General features: G+C 35.4%; 1 protein-coding gene across 1 annotated transcript in view; it reads left to right on the forward strand.

The window, feature by feature from the left end:
* Positions 1 to 19,157, forward strand: part of LOC145276890 (cyclin-O protein B-like) — a 57,332-nt gene extending 38,175 nt beyond the window's left edge. The window contains exons 2-5 of the mRNA XM_080128325.1: positions 13,780 to 14,046; positions 16,160 to 16,345; positions 17,027 to 17,232; positions 18,371 to 19,157. Of these exons, the coding sequence (XP_079984451.1) occupies positions 13,780 to 14,046; positions 16,160 to 16,345; positions 17,027 to 17,232; positions 18,371 to 18,620 (909 nt within the window). The 3' untranslated portion in view covers positions 18,621 to 19,157. The remainder of the gene's footprint in view (positions 1 to 13,779; positions 14,047 to 16,159; positions 16,346 to 17,026; positions 17,233 to 18,370) is intronic.
* The last annotated feature ends 769 nt before the right edge of the window (positions 19,158 to 19,926 follow it).

Consider the following 19,926-nt stretch of genomic DNA (forward strand, 5'->3'; position numbering starts at 1 on the left):
TTTCCTAGTAAGTTTAAATAAAGTTGTTGTTTTTTCTTTCATTTCTTCTAATAAAATAAAATAAAAACTAAACCTTTTATTTTATCCATTTTTTTTCTGGCTTTTCTGATTGTCTATGCCACTCTCACTATTTTCTTCTTTTAGTCTTTTAAGTTCACATGTATTATTCGACTTATTTACTTCTGAAACTAGGCAAGCAGGTTCACTGCTGCTGATGATAATATGGACAAGACACGATCTCACAGCAGCAGCAGCAGCTCTAAGAGTAGTAGTTATAATAATAACTTGGAACCGGCGAATTATTAGCATATTAATAGTTAGATTTTCATCGGTTTTTAATTTTAATCGATAAATTCACCATTTTTTTGCTATAAAATCATAAGGAGAGTTAAAAAAAATTAGTTATTAAAAAAAAGTTCGGTTTTTTAATTATAAAAAAAAACGATACACGGGATTGAACCTAAAATCTTTCCACCAACCCCTGGTACTCTAACCGTTACGCTAACATGTCATATTGGCAAAATCGCAGTAAAAAATATTTATATACAAAAAAAAGTTATGCAAAATGAAAAAAAAAGCGTTAGTCACTTATGTACTTACTCTCCTGTTTGTGAACCCACATACTTTGTTGTAACTTTTTTTCTACTGAACCAATTTTCGAAATGTTTTTTTTTCAAAATGTAGCTAATGAGGTGTTCTATCGAACTATATAACCTGTTTGAAATTTGGTTGCGAACGGAATTAGTGGTGGGGGTTTGAATGTGTCTCGATTCATTCAATTTCGGACTTCGGTAGTGGTTGAATGATTAGAATCCTTTATCAATGTTCAATAACAGGAATCAGAATTAATAAGGTGTACATTGTTTGAATCTACAACAGTGTTAATAGGACTAAAACCAGTACAGTCAAAATGTCTATTAGAACCACATTTCAAACAATGCATTGTCTGTCCGTTGAATTTGTTTTGTTTCCTTAATAGAATTTTTGTTCCCTTTTACTTCCGATCTGATTTAAGTTTACAGTTTCAATTTTTTCCTTAATAGCGGGAATTGTTTTGCTCAATCTGTTAAGTCCAAAGTAGCTGAGCAGCGGCTTGGTTCCCACCAGTTTTGGCAAATAGCAAACAGAATCCTGAACAGAAGCGTGTGCTCCATCCCAACTATTATCAATGAACTTGAGGTCATCTCGTCAGCATCACACAAAGACAAACTCTTTGTCAAGAACTTTGCAGCTAATTCTAACCTTTGCGACCAAGGCCGCCAACCCTCAATATTTCCTCCTGTATCAGAAAACACGCTATGTGATATACGTATATCTGTACGTGATGTTGCCAAGCTAATCAAAAACCTTGATTCCAGTAAAGCAACTGGCCCTGACGGTATTCCAATTATAGTACTCAAAAAACTTCAACCTGAACTAGCGCCCATACTTACAAAACTGTTTAAACGTTGTCTTAAGGAGAATAGTTTCCCATCTCCCTGGAAAATTTCATCAGTATGCCCTGTATTTAAGAATTCAGGTGATCGCTCATCCCCCTCTCAGTACAGGCCAATAAGTCTCCTGTGTGTCATGAGTAAGTTGTTGGAATCTGTGTTAAATACAGAAGTAATCAACCATCTCAACAAAAATAACCTTCTTAGGGACACTCAATATGGTTTCCGTTCTGCTAGATCTACAGCAGATGTGCTTACAGTTATATCTCATAGGATTAGCAAATCTCTCGACGGAGGCCACCTTTCTAGGGCAATTGCTCTTGACATATCCAAGGTCTTTGATAGGGTATGGCATAAAGGTTTACTTCATAAGATCTCTAGCTATGGTATAGCTGGAAATGTCTTAATTATTAAATCATTTCTTTCTGATAGGTTCATAAGAGTAGTAGTTGAGGGGCAAAAATCAGAAGCTCACAGTATTAATGCTGGAGTCCCTCAGGGGTCCATCCTGGGCTCAACTCTTTTCCTGATCTACATTAATGATCTTCCAAATCACATCCTTACATCATTTGTAGACATTTATGTTGATGACACTACCATTTATGGTAGCACATCTAAGACAGTAAACGACCAAGTTCTCTCCAATTCTCTCTCCTCTGATCTTGAGCACGTAGTACAATGGGGTAAGGAGTGGCTGGTTACTTTTAATGCATCTAAAACCAAGCTTCTCTCTTTACATCATCAACATTCTGATCCACATCTGGCATCAATTGAAATGAATGGATCTCGTCTTCAGGAGGCCTCAAGTTTTGACAAGCTTCTGGGCTTGACCTTTACTCCTGATCTTAAATGGAACACGTATATCAAATCTGTTGCCAAGGCCGTTGAAAAAATGGTGGGATATTTCTATAGATCCGGTAAATATCTCACTGCTGATGCTATTCTCTATCTATATAAGAGCCAGGTACGTCCAAGGATGGAATACTGTTGCCACATCTGGGCAGGAGCTGCTAGAAAGGACTTGTCCTGCCTTGATAGAGTTCAAAATAGACTCTGAAGCCTCGTAGGAGATTCCTCTTCTCTTCCTTGCAACCTCCATCTCACAGAAGAGATGTTGCGAGTTTGTCTCTGATGTATCGTTATTTTCATGGAAGGTGTTCAACTGAGCTTCAATCTATGGTCCCCCTTTACCAAACTTTCACAAAAAACACTCGTCTAGCTGTAAACACTATCAATAATTCCCCCCACTCTTTATCTGTGCCTAAACCTAAACGTAGATTCCATGAACAAAGCTTCTTTCTGAGAACTGCTCGCCTGTGGAATTGTCTTCCGTTTTCCTGCTTTCCGGCTGACTACAATATGGTTGTGTTCAAATCTAACGTAAATAAGTTCTTGATGAGCCGTTCTATATAAGTTATCAAATTTACCAAATTTTCATTACTAATGATTACTATATTTCCAATTTCTACTGTACACTCTTTAACCTTATCCTTGAGTGGCCTCTTTGCCTTGATAAGTGGTGATGCCTATGTAAAAAAAAAAAAAAAAAAAAATTCCAAAGAAGAAATATCAGAAAATGTTAAAGTATCCTTCGTTACTGTATAAGTTAAACTGTATGTTGTTCTTGCCAATTTTTTGCTTTCTTCCGATAAATTCACTGCATTTAAAACAAAAAATGCTTGGACTCCTTTCGGCAGAGAAATTTCGTATTTGTCATTTCTGGTACAAGAATTCATAACACACCAAAAAATCGTTTAAGTTTATTCCAGCAACTCTTTTATAAGAGTAAAATTCATTGAATGGCTCGTATGCCATCATGTTTTCATCCCTTAAATATATCTCGTCCAACTTGCCCATAATTATTTTTAATTCGTCAGTTCGGCCAATATCTGATGTCTAAGTGTTGAATGCATTCTCGTATGTTTTGTGTAAATGACAAAAATACTGCTGGACCCTGTTTTACCTTGGGTAAATCCGTGAAGATAGACCATATACTTATGTCTTGTTTCCACTGCAAAATAGGTGGCTGTTCTGTAAATGATGCCATCTTTCTTTCAATTATGTTTCTATTGTGTCTGCACAAATGATAAACAAGGACACGGAAAATAAAGGTATAGCAATAATATATTAGGCAGAAAAGTTATATACATATTTACACGTCTTCAGATATACTTCAGTTGGAGATATTTCGGCAGGTGGCGTGTTGCATGTCTTACTGGAGGTAACATAGGCGTCTTGCCTATTTGGCGGTCGTTGCAGAACTCCCCGGTATTGGTGATTGATACCTTATATATCTCACTCACCCACCTATATTAATTAGTGGGCGTCTCCACAACACCCCCCCCCTCCCAAGATTTGAAGTCGTGTAGATTTCAATATCTTTTTCTCTTGGGGTTCATTATAATTGGTTCTGTAAACTTTCTTTTCCTTCCTGATCTTCTCGGTTCAGGTATGATTTGTGGTGGTTCGATATCAAACGCTTCATATAGTATATCAATTGGATCTTCCTTTTCATCAGGTTTGTCATGTTCATTGTCTTTTATATGACGTTTTCTCAATTAATTTTGATGTCTTTTGTGTATCCCTTTTGGACCTTTTATCATGTAGATCAAGTCGCCGATACGTTTATCTATGGTACCAAACTCCCAATATGAAATATTATTTTTATACACTTAAAATATACATGATCACCAGGTTTAAACCTTTCACGTGATGTGTGAGTAGTTTGATGGACGATTGCTTGTTTTGATATTTATCAAATCGTGATTTTATTTTTCTAGCAAACATTAATTCTGCTGGCGATTATTTCGACGGTGTATTTGGGTTCTTAGTTATTCTGTATATTTGCAGGAATTGTTGTAATGCTTTATCCGTCGGGGTCCCTATTGATTTTGTAAGTGCACGCTTTATTGTGTCTACGAACCTTTCCGCTAATCCATTTGATCCAGGGTGGAACGGTGGTGTAGTTATGTTTTACCTGAAAAGTGTCACAAAAGTCCTTGAAATCACTTGATGTAAATTGTGTTCCATTATCTGTGACTATGTCTGGCACACCAAAACGTGCAAATATTTAATGCAGAAAACTTATTGTGTTATTTGTTGTCGGGTTCTTGAAACGCTTTACTTCAGGCCATCTAGAAAAATTATCTACTATGATTAGGTAGTATTGTCCTTTGGTCGGTCCAGCAAAGTCTATATAAATGCGTGACCATGGATGGTCAGTTTTTTTCCAAGGTTTATGGACTATCAGTGGTGCCTTTGCGGCTAATGCATAACCTTTACACTTGTTTACTGTTAGTGCAATATCCACATCTATGTTACGCCAGTAAACATAACTCTGCATAAGTGCCTTCATCCTATTTATACCCAGGTGTCCTGTATGAAAATCACGTAAGATCTTTTTCTGGAAGGTTTTCGGGATAACAACTCGTTCACTATATAATAAAACATCATTGCATACGGAAAATATGCTTTGCATTTTTTTCATCATTTTCCCTTATTTTTTTCTTTATGTCTGATGACATCGTCATTTTCAGCCTCCCTTGTTAATGTAGACATTGGTTACCTCCCTTGCTTCAGTTACATGGTTACCTCCCTTGCTTGTGGTGATATAAATAGGAGTCGGCCATCTTGGTTTAGTCAGTTCGTTCGTACAGTTTAGACAGACTACAAGTGTCTCAACAAATGGTAGCAGAGATATCCCTCTGTGTGCGACAAAACGAAAAAAAAAAAAAAAAAAAAAAAAATTTTTTTTTTTGTACAGCTTGTCTGTAGCACTAGACAGATCGGATATCGGATATGGCAACTTCGAACAAACAACCTCCATTGTTGGAGGGGGAGGATGTTTACGAGAACTGGAAACAAGACGTTGAAATGTGGTCGTTGTTCACGGATCTTTCTGAGGAAAAAAAGGGCCAGCAGTGTTTTTGACGCTACCACCGAATATTAGAGAATGTGTCCGTGAATTGCCAACAAGTGACATCGGCGGACGAGATGGCTTGAAGATCTTAATAAAGAAACTGGATGACATATATTTAAAGGATGAACACACGCGCGCTTACATGACTTTTAAGGAATTTTACACTTATAAAAGATCGTCAGGTACCAGTATAAATGACTTTCTTGTTCGTTATGAGTTTTTGTACCAAAGATTAAAAAAATTCTACATTATTCTACCGGAAGGAGTGCAAGCTTTTCTTGTTTTGAACGCGGTTAACATATCGGAAGAGAACGAAAAATTAGCGCGGACAACGTGTTCTGTTTTGACGTATCAAAACATGAAGGAATCGATAAAGAAAGTATTTGGTGACATTTATCGTGATGAAAATGTACCGGCAGTGAAATCAGAGACCTGATCACAACCCTTGATCCATTCTATCTGTATCTCTCCTCTACTCTTCATTTCCTTCCTCTACTACAAATGACATGGTGAGAAAAAATTTAAATGCTCTCCATAGTGCAAGGAGAAACTTTTTGGAAGCTGAGTCCAATGAGAGAATTAGGAGAGCTCTCAGGTCTAATGTCAGAACTTATGCTGATGAAGATTATGCTACCGGAGACCAAATCTATTATCGGAGGCAGGGTTTTAAAGGATGGCGTGGTCCAGCAAAAGTGTTAGGCAGAGAAGGCCAGTTTGTCTTAATCAGACATGGCGGAGCATTTTATAGGATGCATCCGTGCCAATTGATGAAAGTGAATAAAAACAACGAAAAAAGAACAAAAAAAGCTGAAATGCTGGGAAACACTACAGAAGGGAAGAATGAATACCTTTCAGTTGAGGAGGAGGAGTTGCAGAATCAAGTGGTAGAAAGTGAAGATATAGACAGAGAAGAAGTTGTTGATAGTTCTACCAGTTTAAGAGATAAGACTGAAAAACCTGGCCGAAATAAGACCATAACTTATAAAATAAATGGAAGTGGGGAGTGGAAGAAAGGAAAGGTTATGTCAGTACAGCCTAAATCAACTGGCAAATATAGTCATTGGATCAATATAGAACCTGAGGATGAAAACGAGGATCAAGTTTGTATCAACTGGAATCATATTGATCATTGGAGAGAAGTGCCCCAATATACTGAACAGGAAAATGTAGTCCTGCTCACCGCTGAACAAGAGCAGTCGAAAGCTGTAATGGATGCCAAGCATAAAGAAATAAAAAACATGAACACCTATGAAGTATTTGAATGTGTGCCATACACAGGTCAAAAAACAATATCCACAAGATGGGTGATTACTGAAAAATTCAAGGATAATCAGAAAACAATGAAAGCTCGCCTTGTAGCACGAGGCTATGAAGAAAATAGTAATCTGAAAACGGACTCCCCAACATGTAGCCGTGAAGCTATGCGAATGGTCATGCTAACCGCATCAATAAAGAATTGGATGCTGCAGACCATAGATTTTACCTCAGCCTTTTTGCAAGGTGGTATTTTAGAGAGAGATGTGTACCTGAGGCCACCATCTGATGTTTGTCCTAAATCTCAAGTGTGGAAATTAAAAAGATGCATCTATGGATTGAATGATGCTCCACGGGCATGGTACAAGAGAGTTACTCAGGCTTTGATTGAATTAAAAGGAGTAGCAAGTGCTTATGATAATGCATTGTTTTTGTGGCATGATATTAAAGGAAATTTGACTGGAATTCTTGCTATGCACGTGGATGATTTTGTTTTCTGTGGAAACACAGAGTTTGAAAGGGATGTGATTGCAACATTGAAAGAAAAATTTAAGGTGGGATCTCATGAAAGTGGAACATTCAAATATGTTGGACTGAATGTTAATCAACAGGAAAATGGGATCACTGTAGAACAAGATCTATATGTATCTTCCATATCTCCAATAGAAATAAGCAAAGGGAGGATACTGAGGAAAAATGATGAACTGAATGAAGAAGAAAAGCATGAGTTGAAGAGACTTGCAGGTCAGATGATGTGGGTTTCAACTCAAACACGCCCTGATATAGCTTTTGATGTGTGTAAAATGAGCAACACTGGAAAGCATCCCAAAGTAAAAGCCTTATTTGAGGCGAATAAAGCCTTATCAAAATTGAAATCCAAGAAGGGTTCTATAACATTTCCAAAATTGGGAAAGCCCTCAGATTTACACATTTTGTGTTATACTGATGCCTCTTATGCCAGTCTGGAAGATGGATCTTCACAGGGTGGTTTTGTTGTCTTTATTGGAGGAAGTACTGACAAAATGGCCCCCATGTGTTGGGCGTCAAAGAAATTGGACAGAGTGACAAAAAGCCCATTGGCCTCAGAGACTCTTGCTCTGAATGAGGGAGCTGATGCTGGTGTTTTGACTGCGGTTATGATACAAGAGGTATTTCAGTTATCTAAATTGCCAGACGTTCTCTGCAAGACAGATAATGCATCACTTGTGGAGACATTGAATTCCAACAATCTGGTAAGCGATCGACGATTGAGAATAGATGTAGCAAGGCTGAAGGAAATGAAGAGTAGAGGAGAGATACAGATAGAATGGATCAAGGGTTGTGATCAGGTCTCTGATTGTTTGACCAAGGCAGGAGCTTCGTCTGAGCTTCTAAGGGACTTGTTAAATCAGAAATAAATTATTCACTTGAGGACAGCAGCAATGTTAATGTAGACATTGGTTACCTCCCTTGCTTCAGTTACATGGTTACCTCCCTTGCTTGTGGTGATATAAATAGGAGTCGGCCATCTTGGTTTAGTCAGTTCGTTCGTACAGTTTAGACAGACTACAAGTGTCTCAACATCCCTTTTTTTAACGTGACTGGTAATTCTTTTATTATATTCGCCACCATGTTTTTTTCCTCATAATTGGAACATATAGCTGCAATTACTGACTCTGCAAGAGTTTTCTCCATTTTCGGTTTAAGCCTTTATAGGCCATCCACATGACCTATTTTTTTCCAACCCAGATGTTTTATTTGAAAGTCATAATTTAGCAAGATCATACCTCAACGGAGTAGGCGATTTGCCGTATATACTGGCAAGCCCTTTTTTGAGCCGAAGATTGTCACTAGGGGCTTGTGATCTGTTTCCAGTATAAAGTGTCTCCCGTAACGGTAACGGTGGAATTTTGTCACCGCAAAAATAATGCTTAACCCCTCTTTTTCTATTTGAAAGTAAGCCTTTTCTGCCGAAAGTAGTGTCCTTGAGGCTTGAGCTATAGGCTTCTTTGATCCATCTGGCAGGATATGCTGCATACATGCTCCTATACCATACGAGCTCGCGTCGCTCGCAACACTTATTTCTAATTTTGGGTCGTAATAGGTTAAAAATGATTGGATGTCAGCGTCTTTTTTATTTTCTCAAATGCGTCTTGACATTCTTTTGTCCATATCCATGGTGTTTCTTTCTTTAATAACTCGTTAAGCGGAGCTCTTAGGTCGTGCATTTCTTTGATAAATACTTGGTAGTAGTTTGTGAGACCTAAGAAAATCTGTAGTCGTCACTTTATGTGGTGCTGACATCTTTTTAATTGCTGTCGATTTTTCCAGGTCTGGACATCGACCGTCTTTATTTATTATTTGCCCTAAATATTTGATTTCGTCTAAACAAAATTCGCATTTGTTTTCTTTCACCTTGAATCCGTATTCGTTTATTCTTATGAATACTTCTTTTAGATGCTCTTGGTGTTCACTTATGGACGCGCTTCTGATGATTATGTCATCCAGGTATGTACAAGCATAATCTATTCCATTCAGCATTGTATCCATTGCTTTTTGAAAAATCGCCGGCACGACTTTGATCTCGAAGGGTAGACAGTTGTATTTGAACAACTCTTTGTGCGTGTTAATGCATAATATCTTTGAGCATTCTTCTTCCATCGGAATTTATAAATAGGTGTCAGACAAATCTATTTTTGAAAAAATTTTGCCACCATTTAGTCTGGCAAATATCTCCTCAGGGCTTGGTAAAGGGTAGTGGTGGTCTTTTAATTTATCGTTTAGGCCTGTAGAAAAATCTGCACAGACTCGAATTTGTTCCGACTTTTTTTTACGTATACCGTAGGGGCTGCCCAGACACTAGTTTCGATTTTCGATAAGATGCCTGTTTTTTTGAGTCTATCTAGCTCGCTATTTATTTTGTATAAACCGGCGAATGGTACGTTCCGCTTTTTCTTAAACACTGATACCTTTATATATCTCGCTCATCCACCTATGTTAATTTGTTGGCGTCTCCACAACAGTTTCAATGTAAGTTTAAAAGATATAACCTCTGTCATGAAAGAATACGCTCTGCTATCAATGTTAGTACTTTCTACAACGTAGGATAAACGGACATAAAGGGGCATAACTAAATATATAGATGAAGGCCAACAATTCCAACTTTAACAGCAGGAGGGTCACATAACTGGAAATCCTGTATACACAGTTTGATTTACACTCCTAGAGTTACCAAATATGGAAGGATATCCCACCATACCGGCCCCATAAAAAAAACAAAAAAAACTAGCTTAAAAAGAGTGAATACTTCCGAAAACATTTGAATATCTGCCCTAGACTTCCGCTATTTTCATACTGCCTTTTTTTCTTCTCACAATCTCCCTGCCATAAACGTGTGCCTCTGGTTTTTAAACAAACGAATCAACTCTACGCCATTAAACGCTCGTGGTGTAAATATCCGTGAGAATAAAGCAATTTCCCGCATAAAGTTAATACCAGAGAATATATAAAAAGTAAAATGGGTCAACTCTACACCATTAAACGTACTTATCCTCGAGTAGCCCCTGGGCCTTGATAAGGGTTAAAGAGTGTACAGTGATCAAAAGGACAATATCATATTAGATGTGTAAATTTGGTAAATTGGATTACTCTAGAATAACGGCTCATCAAGAACTTGTTTACATTGGACTCGAAGACAGCCATATTGTAGTCAGCTGGAAAGCAGGCAAACAGAAGAGTTCCACAGGTGTACAGTTCTATGAAAGAAACTTTGTTCATGGAATCTGCATTTAGATTTAGGCACAGATAAAGTGTGGGGGAAATTATTGAGTGTTTTCAGCTAGACAAGTATTTCTCATGAATGTTTGGTGAGGGGAGAGGCATAGATTGGAGCTCAGGAGTACTTGCCATGAAAATAACGATAAAACAGGCTCGCAATGTCTCTTCTGTAAGAGGTTGCAGGGAAGAGAAAAGAGCATCCTCCACTAGGCTACAAAGTCTACCCTGAACTCTGTCAAGGCAGGATAAGTCTTCCTAGCAGCTCCTGCCCAGATGTGACAGCAATACCTCATCCTTACCTGGCTTTTATATAGGTAGAGAATTGCATCAGCAGTGAGATCTCTACTGGATCGATAGAAGGATCCCATAAATTTACCAGCGACCTTGGCAAAGAATTTGATGTACATGTACATTTCAGATCAGGAGTAAAGGTCAAGCCCAGAAGTTTGTCAAAACATAGAGACTTCCCAAGAGCCATTCATTTCAATTGATGCCAGATGGATATCAGGGCGCTGATGATATAAAGATTGGAGCTTGGTTTTAGACGCATTAAAAGTAACCAGCCACTCCTTTCCCCATTGTACCATGTGCTCAAGATCAGAAGAGAGAATCAGAACTTGGTCATTTACGACCTTAGATGTGCTGCCATAGATGGTAGTGTCATCAGCATAAATGTCTATGAATGATCTAAGGATGTGATTTGGAAGATCATTAATGTAGATCAGGAAGAGAGTTGGGCCCAGGATGGACCCCTGACGGACTCTAGCATTAATATTATGAGGCTCTGATTTCTGCCCATCAACAACTACTCTTAGCAACCTATTAGAGAAATGATTTGATAATTGAGAAAACATTCCCAGCTATACAATAGCGTGAGATCTTGTAAAGTAGATCTTTATGCCATACCCTTGCAGAACGAAAACCATATTGCATGTAACAAAGGTTATTTTTGCTGAGATGGTTGACTACTTCTCTATTTAACAGATTTCAACAACCACTGCTCTTAGCAGCCTATCAGAGAGAAATGATTTAATAATTGAAAAGGCATTTCCAGCTATACCATAGCATGAGATCTTGTGGAGTAGATATCTATGCCATACCCTATCAAAGGCCTTTAATATATCAAGAGCAATTGCCCTAGAAAGGAAGCCTTCATTGAAAGATTTGCTAGTCCTATGAGATATCATCATAAGTAAATTTGCTGTAGATCTAGCAGAACGGAAACCATATTGCATGTCACTAAGGTTATTTTTGCTGAGATGGTTGACTACTTCTCTATTTACCAGATTCTAGCAACTTGCTCATGACGCACAGGAGACTTATTGGTCTGTACTGAGAGGGAGCTGACCGATCACCTGAATTCTTAATTCAGGGCATACTGATATGATTTTCCAGGGTGTTGGGAAGCAATTCTCCTTAAGACAACGCTTAAACAGCTTTGTAAGTATGGGAGCTAGTTCTGGTTGAAGCTTTTTGAACACTAATATTGGAATGCCGTCAGGGCCAATTGCCTTTACCGGTATCAAGGTTTTTAATTAGCTTGGCAACACCACACACAGATATTTGTATGTCGCATAGCATGTTCTCTAATACAGGAGGATATACTTGGGGTTGGTGGCCTTGGTCGCATAGGGTAGAATTAGCTGCAAAGTTCTTGGCAAAGAGTTTGGCTTTGTCTGATGCCAACGAGATCATTGCAACTATCATCAATGAACCTGAGATAGAGCACATCCTTCTGTTCAGGATCCTTTTTTGCTTTTTGCCAAAACTGATGGGAACCTAGCCGTTGCTCAACCACTTTGGACTTGACGGATTGAGCATGCATATTCTCTGTGATAACTATGCCAACTATTTGACAGTTTTTTTGTTTTTTTTTTATATAGAAAAAAATAACTGTTCACTGAGCATTTGAATCAAAACACACATTCGTTACTAGCGACTAACCATTCAAAATACCCTTCACTGGAGAACAACTCAAAACATTTATTTTTTCACAACCTCCACTGAAGGTAATTTCTGAAGTAAACTTGTCTACAAAACAATTCGTCACCGACGTTCAGCAACAGCAACTTAACAACTTCAAATTCCACTGAAATAGTTCAAATTTAAAGAAATTTTATATAATTCTACAAGACAAATTTGAACACTGTCACAAGCAACAAACCTCACGCTGACAAAAGTGGATTTTACAAGCAACTGTCACAGACGAACCTATTCAAAATCCTCACTACTTTGTATTTTCTAATATACAACTAACCATCACAGATGAACACTACTAAAAGAACCTTTCTTTTATTTTAATAAACACTTTTTGTTTTCTGTGAAACCAATATAAACAAGGGGGTATTTGTAGCAGACAAAAATGCAATAAGCACAGTAACAGGAGTGAATTCTCGTGTCTGGAGATTTTTAATCCTCTTTTCTTCCTAGCTTATCCAATCAGAAGCCTGCTCTCAGTCACGTGACCGAGTGTATAAAACGTGAAACCGGCAACAGATTCTCTCTCTTTCTTCCCAGCTTTTGCTGACAGTACACCTCTTTTGTTGGAGCTCGACCTCACCTGAGCTTTCACTCCTGACTAGCATGAGTACATACAAGCCAACATGGCTGTCTCCAACACAAATATCTACTGAAGATTTTTCTCTTTCTTTCTCATTAAACCGTTAAAGTCTAATCTACATCTCCCCATCAGAAACTCTTTCCACGACTACTATAGATACAAGCGCGCATGAACACTGTTCTCCTTCAACAAACCTGTCTAATATTTAATCTACATTTTCACAAAAGAACATTTTTAGCTACTAACCCGTTTCTCTTCTATACCCGTTACTAACGAAGATAGCCAATAAAGTTGCTTTTAAATGTTAAAATGAGATTTCTTTTCATGTCTTTATTCTAGAGTATTGTAGATTGAATTTAATATGACCCATTTCCAATCGATTTTAACGGTTTAGGCTAGATTTTAGGCATTTTTTTTTCTATAGGAGATGAATTCTACATTTTGTTGGGAGGAAGGTCTACTTTTTTAGGCGATTACATGTGGTCTTAAGTTTCTTTGTTTGTTGAGGGAACACTCGAACTTAGGGTTAGTGGTAGTTAAGAATTTTGGGGGGGGCGCCAACTGGAACTAAATGTTAGAGTTGAGCCTTTTTTCCAGTGGTCTTCCCACTAAGACATAGGATTAATTGTAGGAGTAAGTAATTATATATATATGTATTTATAATATTTTATGAGAAAAAAATGCACAGAATTTATCTTTCGTAGAAAAAAAAAGATTATTTGGTTAACTGACCTAAAAAGCTAGAATAACCCAGAAATGCGATCAGTTAACATGAGTGAGGGTGGGAGTCATGCCTATATGTTGGGAAATTAGAAACCTGCAAGCTTTTCTGTTAATATTGATACATTTGTTTTCAGTCTCCCAAATCGCCATTATGTGTGAAACGTCGCCAGGTCATCCATGATCATAGCTATCCCGCATACCAACCGCCGAAGGTGTATCCAGTAGACATTTTACATTTTGAAAATCGCTTACATCCCAACAATCTCGACGTCATGGTACAAACTCCAAATTCGAGATACAAATTGAATGGATTTGAAGAATACAGTGACGACATTTTTCATCACAAATTGAGAATAGAAAAATTGTATCAACCATTGCATTGCCTCCAAAATCAACCACAGGTAACACATATCTATTTTCATCACGTTTACAACATACAATTTTTTTTTTTTTTTTTTTTACTGATCTAAAAATGGTCATTGTTTCTGATTTTATTCCTCTTTCCAATGTTGTGCTTTCTTTTATACTAGCAGACTTCATTCGCTGTAAACTTAACAATTTAATTCCTTTTTGTTACTTGAAATAATTGAAATAAGAAAAAGACAAAGCTCCCTGTCTCTTTCTCTGTTCATAAGAAAAATCCAAACTCCTTTTCTTCTGTTTTAATTAGGGGATATTTTTTATCTATATAAAATTAAAGAAATTTTTCTTTTATCAGTTATTAAGATTAAGACTGTTATTCTTAGCTCATTAAATTAAATTTGTATACGTGTATTTTCCACTTTTATTATTTGTATCTTTACTGAGTTACTGCTTTATGACCGCATAACTATTTAGGTAAAACAATGTCTTTCTTAAAAGCATGTGATTTACTGGTTGTGCTCCAAAGTGCAGTTTTATTTTTCGCCTTCGTATGCAGAGGCAAAAAAAGTTTAAGTTTTTAAACTCAAGACTCATCCTGGTAAAAGTAACAACTATGATACCTCATAAGATTGCATTAAATCCAAACCAATTTTTATAATTTCCTACTTCGTATTAGTTGAATTAATTGTTTTGTTAAATAGACTTCATTATAAACTCCAAGAGAGAAGAGGGACTGGAAGAGTTCAAGGGAGCACATGCCATATTGGCAATTTTTGCCCCCACCACCGCCTATAGAGAAAACGACGGTTTAATAAAACGTTCAAATATGAAATTTTAAGCTGTATCAGAGGCGAAAATTAACTTAAATCAGCTGTGCCTAATAAATTATCACTTGTACAGATTTTGTCAGGAAGTCCTTTTTTAATGCTGAGTTTCGTTTGTTTCTCGTTTGCTCTCACTTAGCTGTTCAGAACAGATAAAAGTGAAAGCTGGAAATAAACTTTCAAGATGAAAGTTGTTCCTTTCTCTGTTAGACATCGTTCTATGAATTATATATATATATATATATATATATATATATATATATATATATATAATGAGAGCTGAATTCATGTGACTATTGACAGTATTGAGACCATCTTCCCAAAATAATTTCATTATTTTTCTTAGGAAAATAATTTTTATTTAGCATTTTTATTTCAATGTTTGTGAGAAGAAAAAAACTTTATTGGGAATACCTCTCTACAAAAACACAACCTGGATCTGCGGGTGTAAACATGTTATTCATCATTAGAGACAACATATTCTTTTCATTGTTTTTACTCTTCAGTATGTATCCGACACAGACACAATCAACCGAGGATCACATCACTCTACATAAAAACATAAGACATCAATATATATATATGCCTGAAAATCAAATCAAGGAAAAGAATATGCTGTTGTCATCGCCTTATTCATCATACACCACATTTTTTAATGTTTTGAAATATAATTAAGAAATATGAAATCTCTGCTTTGGAGCGGAATTTTGCCTTCTTTCTAAATCCATAAAAATCGGATATAAGCTTAAATTGCTTAATTAAATTTATCTTTTTTTTTTCTATGAAACTTTTAGAGCCAATTTATTTTTGTTATTTGACTGGATTTTTTTTTCTTTTCCTCCCTTTTCGCTCTATCTTTATCTGTTCCTGTTTTTATTTCTTTCTCTTGCATCTCCATCTATTTTTTTTAATCTCTCAAGGTCAGGTATTAAGTAAAAAGCCAGTGCACTTTAGTGCCTTGGTACATTTTAGCGAATTAGAGCACTTTGGCTTACAAAAGTGCCTTCCATATGCGTTCCCTGGTAGGGACAATTAGGTGATTAAGGATAAACGAACCTCCTTTTCAAAGAAGGTAAAGTAAAGTTGGGAAATTCGTTTCAATTTCATTTTTTTTTTTTTTTTTTTTTTTTTTTTGTCATTAGCCACTCACAATCCTCATGGTGCAGCATCAAATGCAACTTGATTTTTTTTTTTTTTAATTTAATTTAAAAACTTGCAATTAAGATTTCTTTATTTTGCAAGCAATGTTAAAAATTCTCATTTGGCAAAGGTTGGAATTCTCTGCCATTTCTGTTAAACATTTCCAAATCTTTCCCCTTTTCTTCAGATAAATGAAATGCTTCGTGTGATTCTTGTAAGATGGCTGACAGAAATCCACCAGAAAATGAATCTTTGTCAAGAAACTTTGTTTCTATCTGTCAATATAATCGATCGTTTCCTTGCTCGAATGGTGATTATTCCAGAGAGTCTGCAGATTGTTGGCCTAACCTCTTTGTTTATTGCTTCAAAATATGTAAGAACAATTTAAAATCATTTCTATTTTACAATATAAACGTAATCATTGATGTTTTGTAATTTGAAATGGCGACTGATAATTTGTATTATTCTGATTAATATTCACATCTTGGTTATTTCTACGTTTCTGCCGATATAATCTCTAACTTTGTATAGATGCCTTTTTTTCAAACTATTGGGAATTGAACCTTTTATCTAATTCATGTAGATAATTTGTGTGAGTGGAAGTATTCATTTTTGTTATGCTCAGTTATAGCAACCTCCAAAACTTAAAACTGATTAATCAATGTATAACCTGTTACCCAGGTGAACAGTTCTAATCTAAATTTTGAGTTTTAAATCTAATTTTATCTTTTCAAAATAATAAAGAGTATGCTCTTTTTCATATAACGAATTGATACACCTGTAAAAATAAATTGCATGATTATTTCAATGAGTTTTCTTATCGCAATATTAATTAGCTGTCTTTCATGATGATTATACAAGATAACACCTATAAGTTCATGTTAAATGTAAGTGTCTAATATCAGTTTCAAATTATAACAATTTTGTTCACTAATTTAATCACCAAATGGTAATGTAATAAATAAATTAACTTCAACAAAAATCTTTAACTATTATGATACATTAACAATTTAAAACTGTTATGTACTTAAAATGTTTGTCTTTATATTTAAAGGAAGAAATGTCATCTCCAACCATAATTGAATTACTTACGTGCAGCGAAATGACAAAAGTCGATCGTGTTTTGATGCAAAGACTTGAGCGCATTATCTTAAAGGTTTTGTCTTTCAGCCTTGGTGCTCCCTCTAGCTTGTATTTTGTTGAACATTATGCGGCAATCGACATGCACAACTCTGATGCCATTCACATTGGAACTTATAAGTAAGCATTCGTTAATACGGACATTTTTTTTCAATGACTAGTTACTTTGCAGCCTAATTTCAGATTCGCAATAAGTAATCAATTTTCTGAATTCGATAATTCTGATGAATTGAATAAAGTTCTTTTACCATAATTCCATTATGATCAATGGTAAAATATATGTGAAAATAATGACGATTCATCATATTTTTTAATATATTATTTAACACATACACACATATATATATCAGCCACTATCAATTGTAAAACAGATTCCTAACTCGATCGTAAGTAGACTCAGCAATAACTCAAGTGATGAAACTGTATTTAACAGGGCAATCAATATCTACGAAACAGCCCTAAAAAATAGTGGATACAAAAATATTGATATCAATATAAGCAACAAAACACCAACAATTATAATAAAATTAAAAATAGAAGAAAAAGAAATATAATCTGGTATACGGTGAAACTAATATATAATATATAAAGCGATTAAATTATGCAAATTAACATTTACAAAATTTATTGTTTTTATACATATTTAATAATTATAGTAAATAGTTATATATATATAAATAAATCTGTTCTTTAATAGTATTTCTCTTAGAGAAAATTTATTTCCTCCACTAAAGTAACAAAATATAGTTTAGCAGCTACTCCCCCCCCTCCATTTTTTAGCAACTATTTAACTGCTCGGCAAACATAATCAGTTCTAGAGATACACGATAATTCCAAAGATTTTAAATGCGAAGTAGTAAATTATTTAACTACAATAACTATTTTTTTTAGTTTTCATGGAAATTTGCATCTTTCTCGAAGTGACTATTTCTATAGGCTAGAGTTGCCCCCCCCCCATTTTTTTTTATAAGATTCTACAAAAACAGACTTCAAATGAAACTCTTGACAATCAATTACCTTATGACGAAAATAATTTTAACTTTTGAAGATTAGATTTTGTTTAAATGTAATTTTGTGGCTTCCCAAAACAATAGATTTTCTTTAATAGATCTGTTTTCTTTTACTTTTAATTGGACATGAATATCCATTTATAGTTACCCAAATTTGGGGACCCGGGCATTTAATTCAACCGTTACATATGCAAATTACATGTATATCTTATTTGAGGTGTAACAGTGGTTGTCTTGCTTTGTTTCAGGAAATCGCTGGCATTATGTCGCCTTCTACTGGAACTCTTTCTTCAAGACTATCAACTTTCTCAGTTTAAACCTTCTCTGTTGGCTCTGTGTACTTGGTTGCTATTGACTATATCGGATGACGACCATCAACAAAGATACATCTCTTTTATTCCGGAAGAATATCGGGACGATATTCTATTTGAGGACTGCTTAGATAAAGTAAATCAGCAATTACAAAAATCTCTGCCGCCGTCAACACCCAACTATTGACACACTTTATTGTACAACTATTCTTGTTCACTTGTTTTTCATGTTGAAAAACATGACTCCTTTTTGTTTGCTTAAGTATTTGTTTAAAGAAAATTATTTTTGGTTTTGATAATTTGATTTATTTACAATGGTTGATAAATTCTATTATGATAATTTCATTTCCATGCTCTCTATCACGTTGGCTGTTGAGCAACAGAAAGTGTATGAATTTATTATCTATAGCGTTTATCTATCATTTTACGATTTATTTTGTTATAAATCTGCAGTTACAAATAATAGTAAATTCGTTAAAACTAAAAAAATCTAACAGCTGATACAAAAATGGTCAAAAATTTCTCAAATTCCTTAACTCGCATCTCCTCTAAACTTATCAGGTCGTTTAATGCTAATGTACAACGCCCATTTTACTTTGAAGCCGATTTTCAATATACCATGCAATTGTTTGTATAAACATTCAACAAAACCAGTTGGCCAAAATAAAATTTCAAAGGCGCCATTTATAGTTACTCAAAAGAAAATAAGGCGTTGTCATGTAAACTTCTTTTTTTTTTTTTTGTGCCTTTTTTTTTTATTTCAATTCCGGTTCTGTTGAAATAGTATGTGTTACCAGATTGCAATTTTACAACTCTGATAGAAAACCCTACGTTTCCACCTACAAAAATTGGAAAATCGGTGGTTGATATTTCATGATGCCCTCAACACTGCATTGGACAAGACTGAATTGGACGTTATTCAATGTTTAGAGAAAAGTTGATATAATAGTTTAATATATGAAGTTAATGAAGTTCGCAAAGCACCATGTCATTTTCAAAATTATATCTATGGTATTGTTTTGCTTGAAACATTGTGTAGTGTATGCTACAGAAATACGAATCTGATAATGTGTGTACATATATATAGTAATGCATTAACCTGAAAAAATAAATTTTCAATAATAAAGCAAACCTATAGAAAAAGTTCTACAACAAATTCTATAATATAATATATATATATATATGGTTTTCCTATAACCTTAAGAGAAAATCGATATCTCCTGTAAGTTACCTGTACAGGGAATGTACAGTTAGGAGTTTTCAGTCATCAACCCCTGCTTTTCCTGATCCGACATTATTCAAGTTCAGTAGCAAGAAGTCCAGGAAAACTTGGAACAACACATAGATAGAAAGAACACATAGAAAGAACTATGTTTCAGAATTTTCCTCCTTCAAGACTGTATAAACAAGCCTCTAGTCTAGTTTATCCTATTTAATCTATAGCTGGAGAAAGAGAAGAATGGAATGTGAAGTTGTAGCTTTTCTATTAATAA

The sequence above is a fragment of the Euprymna scolopes genome, chromosome 5, assembly GCF_053919585.1.
Source record: "Euprymna scolopes isolate OS-2025 chromosome 5, ASM5391958v1, whole genome shotgun sequence".
NCBI lineage: Eukaryota > Metazoa > Mollusca > Cephalopoda > Sepiida > Sepiolidae > Euprymna > Euprymna scolopes.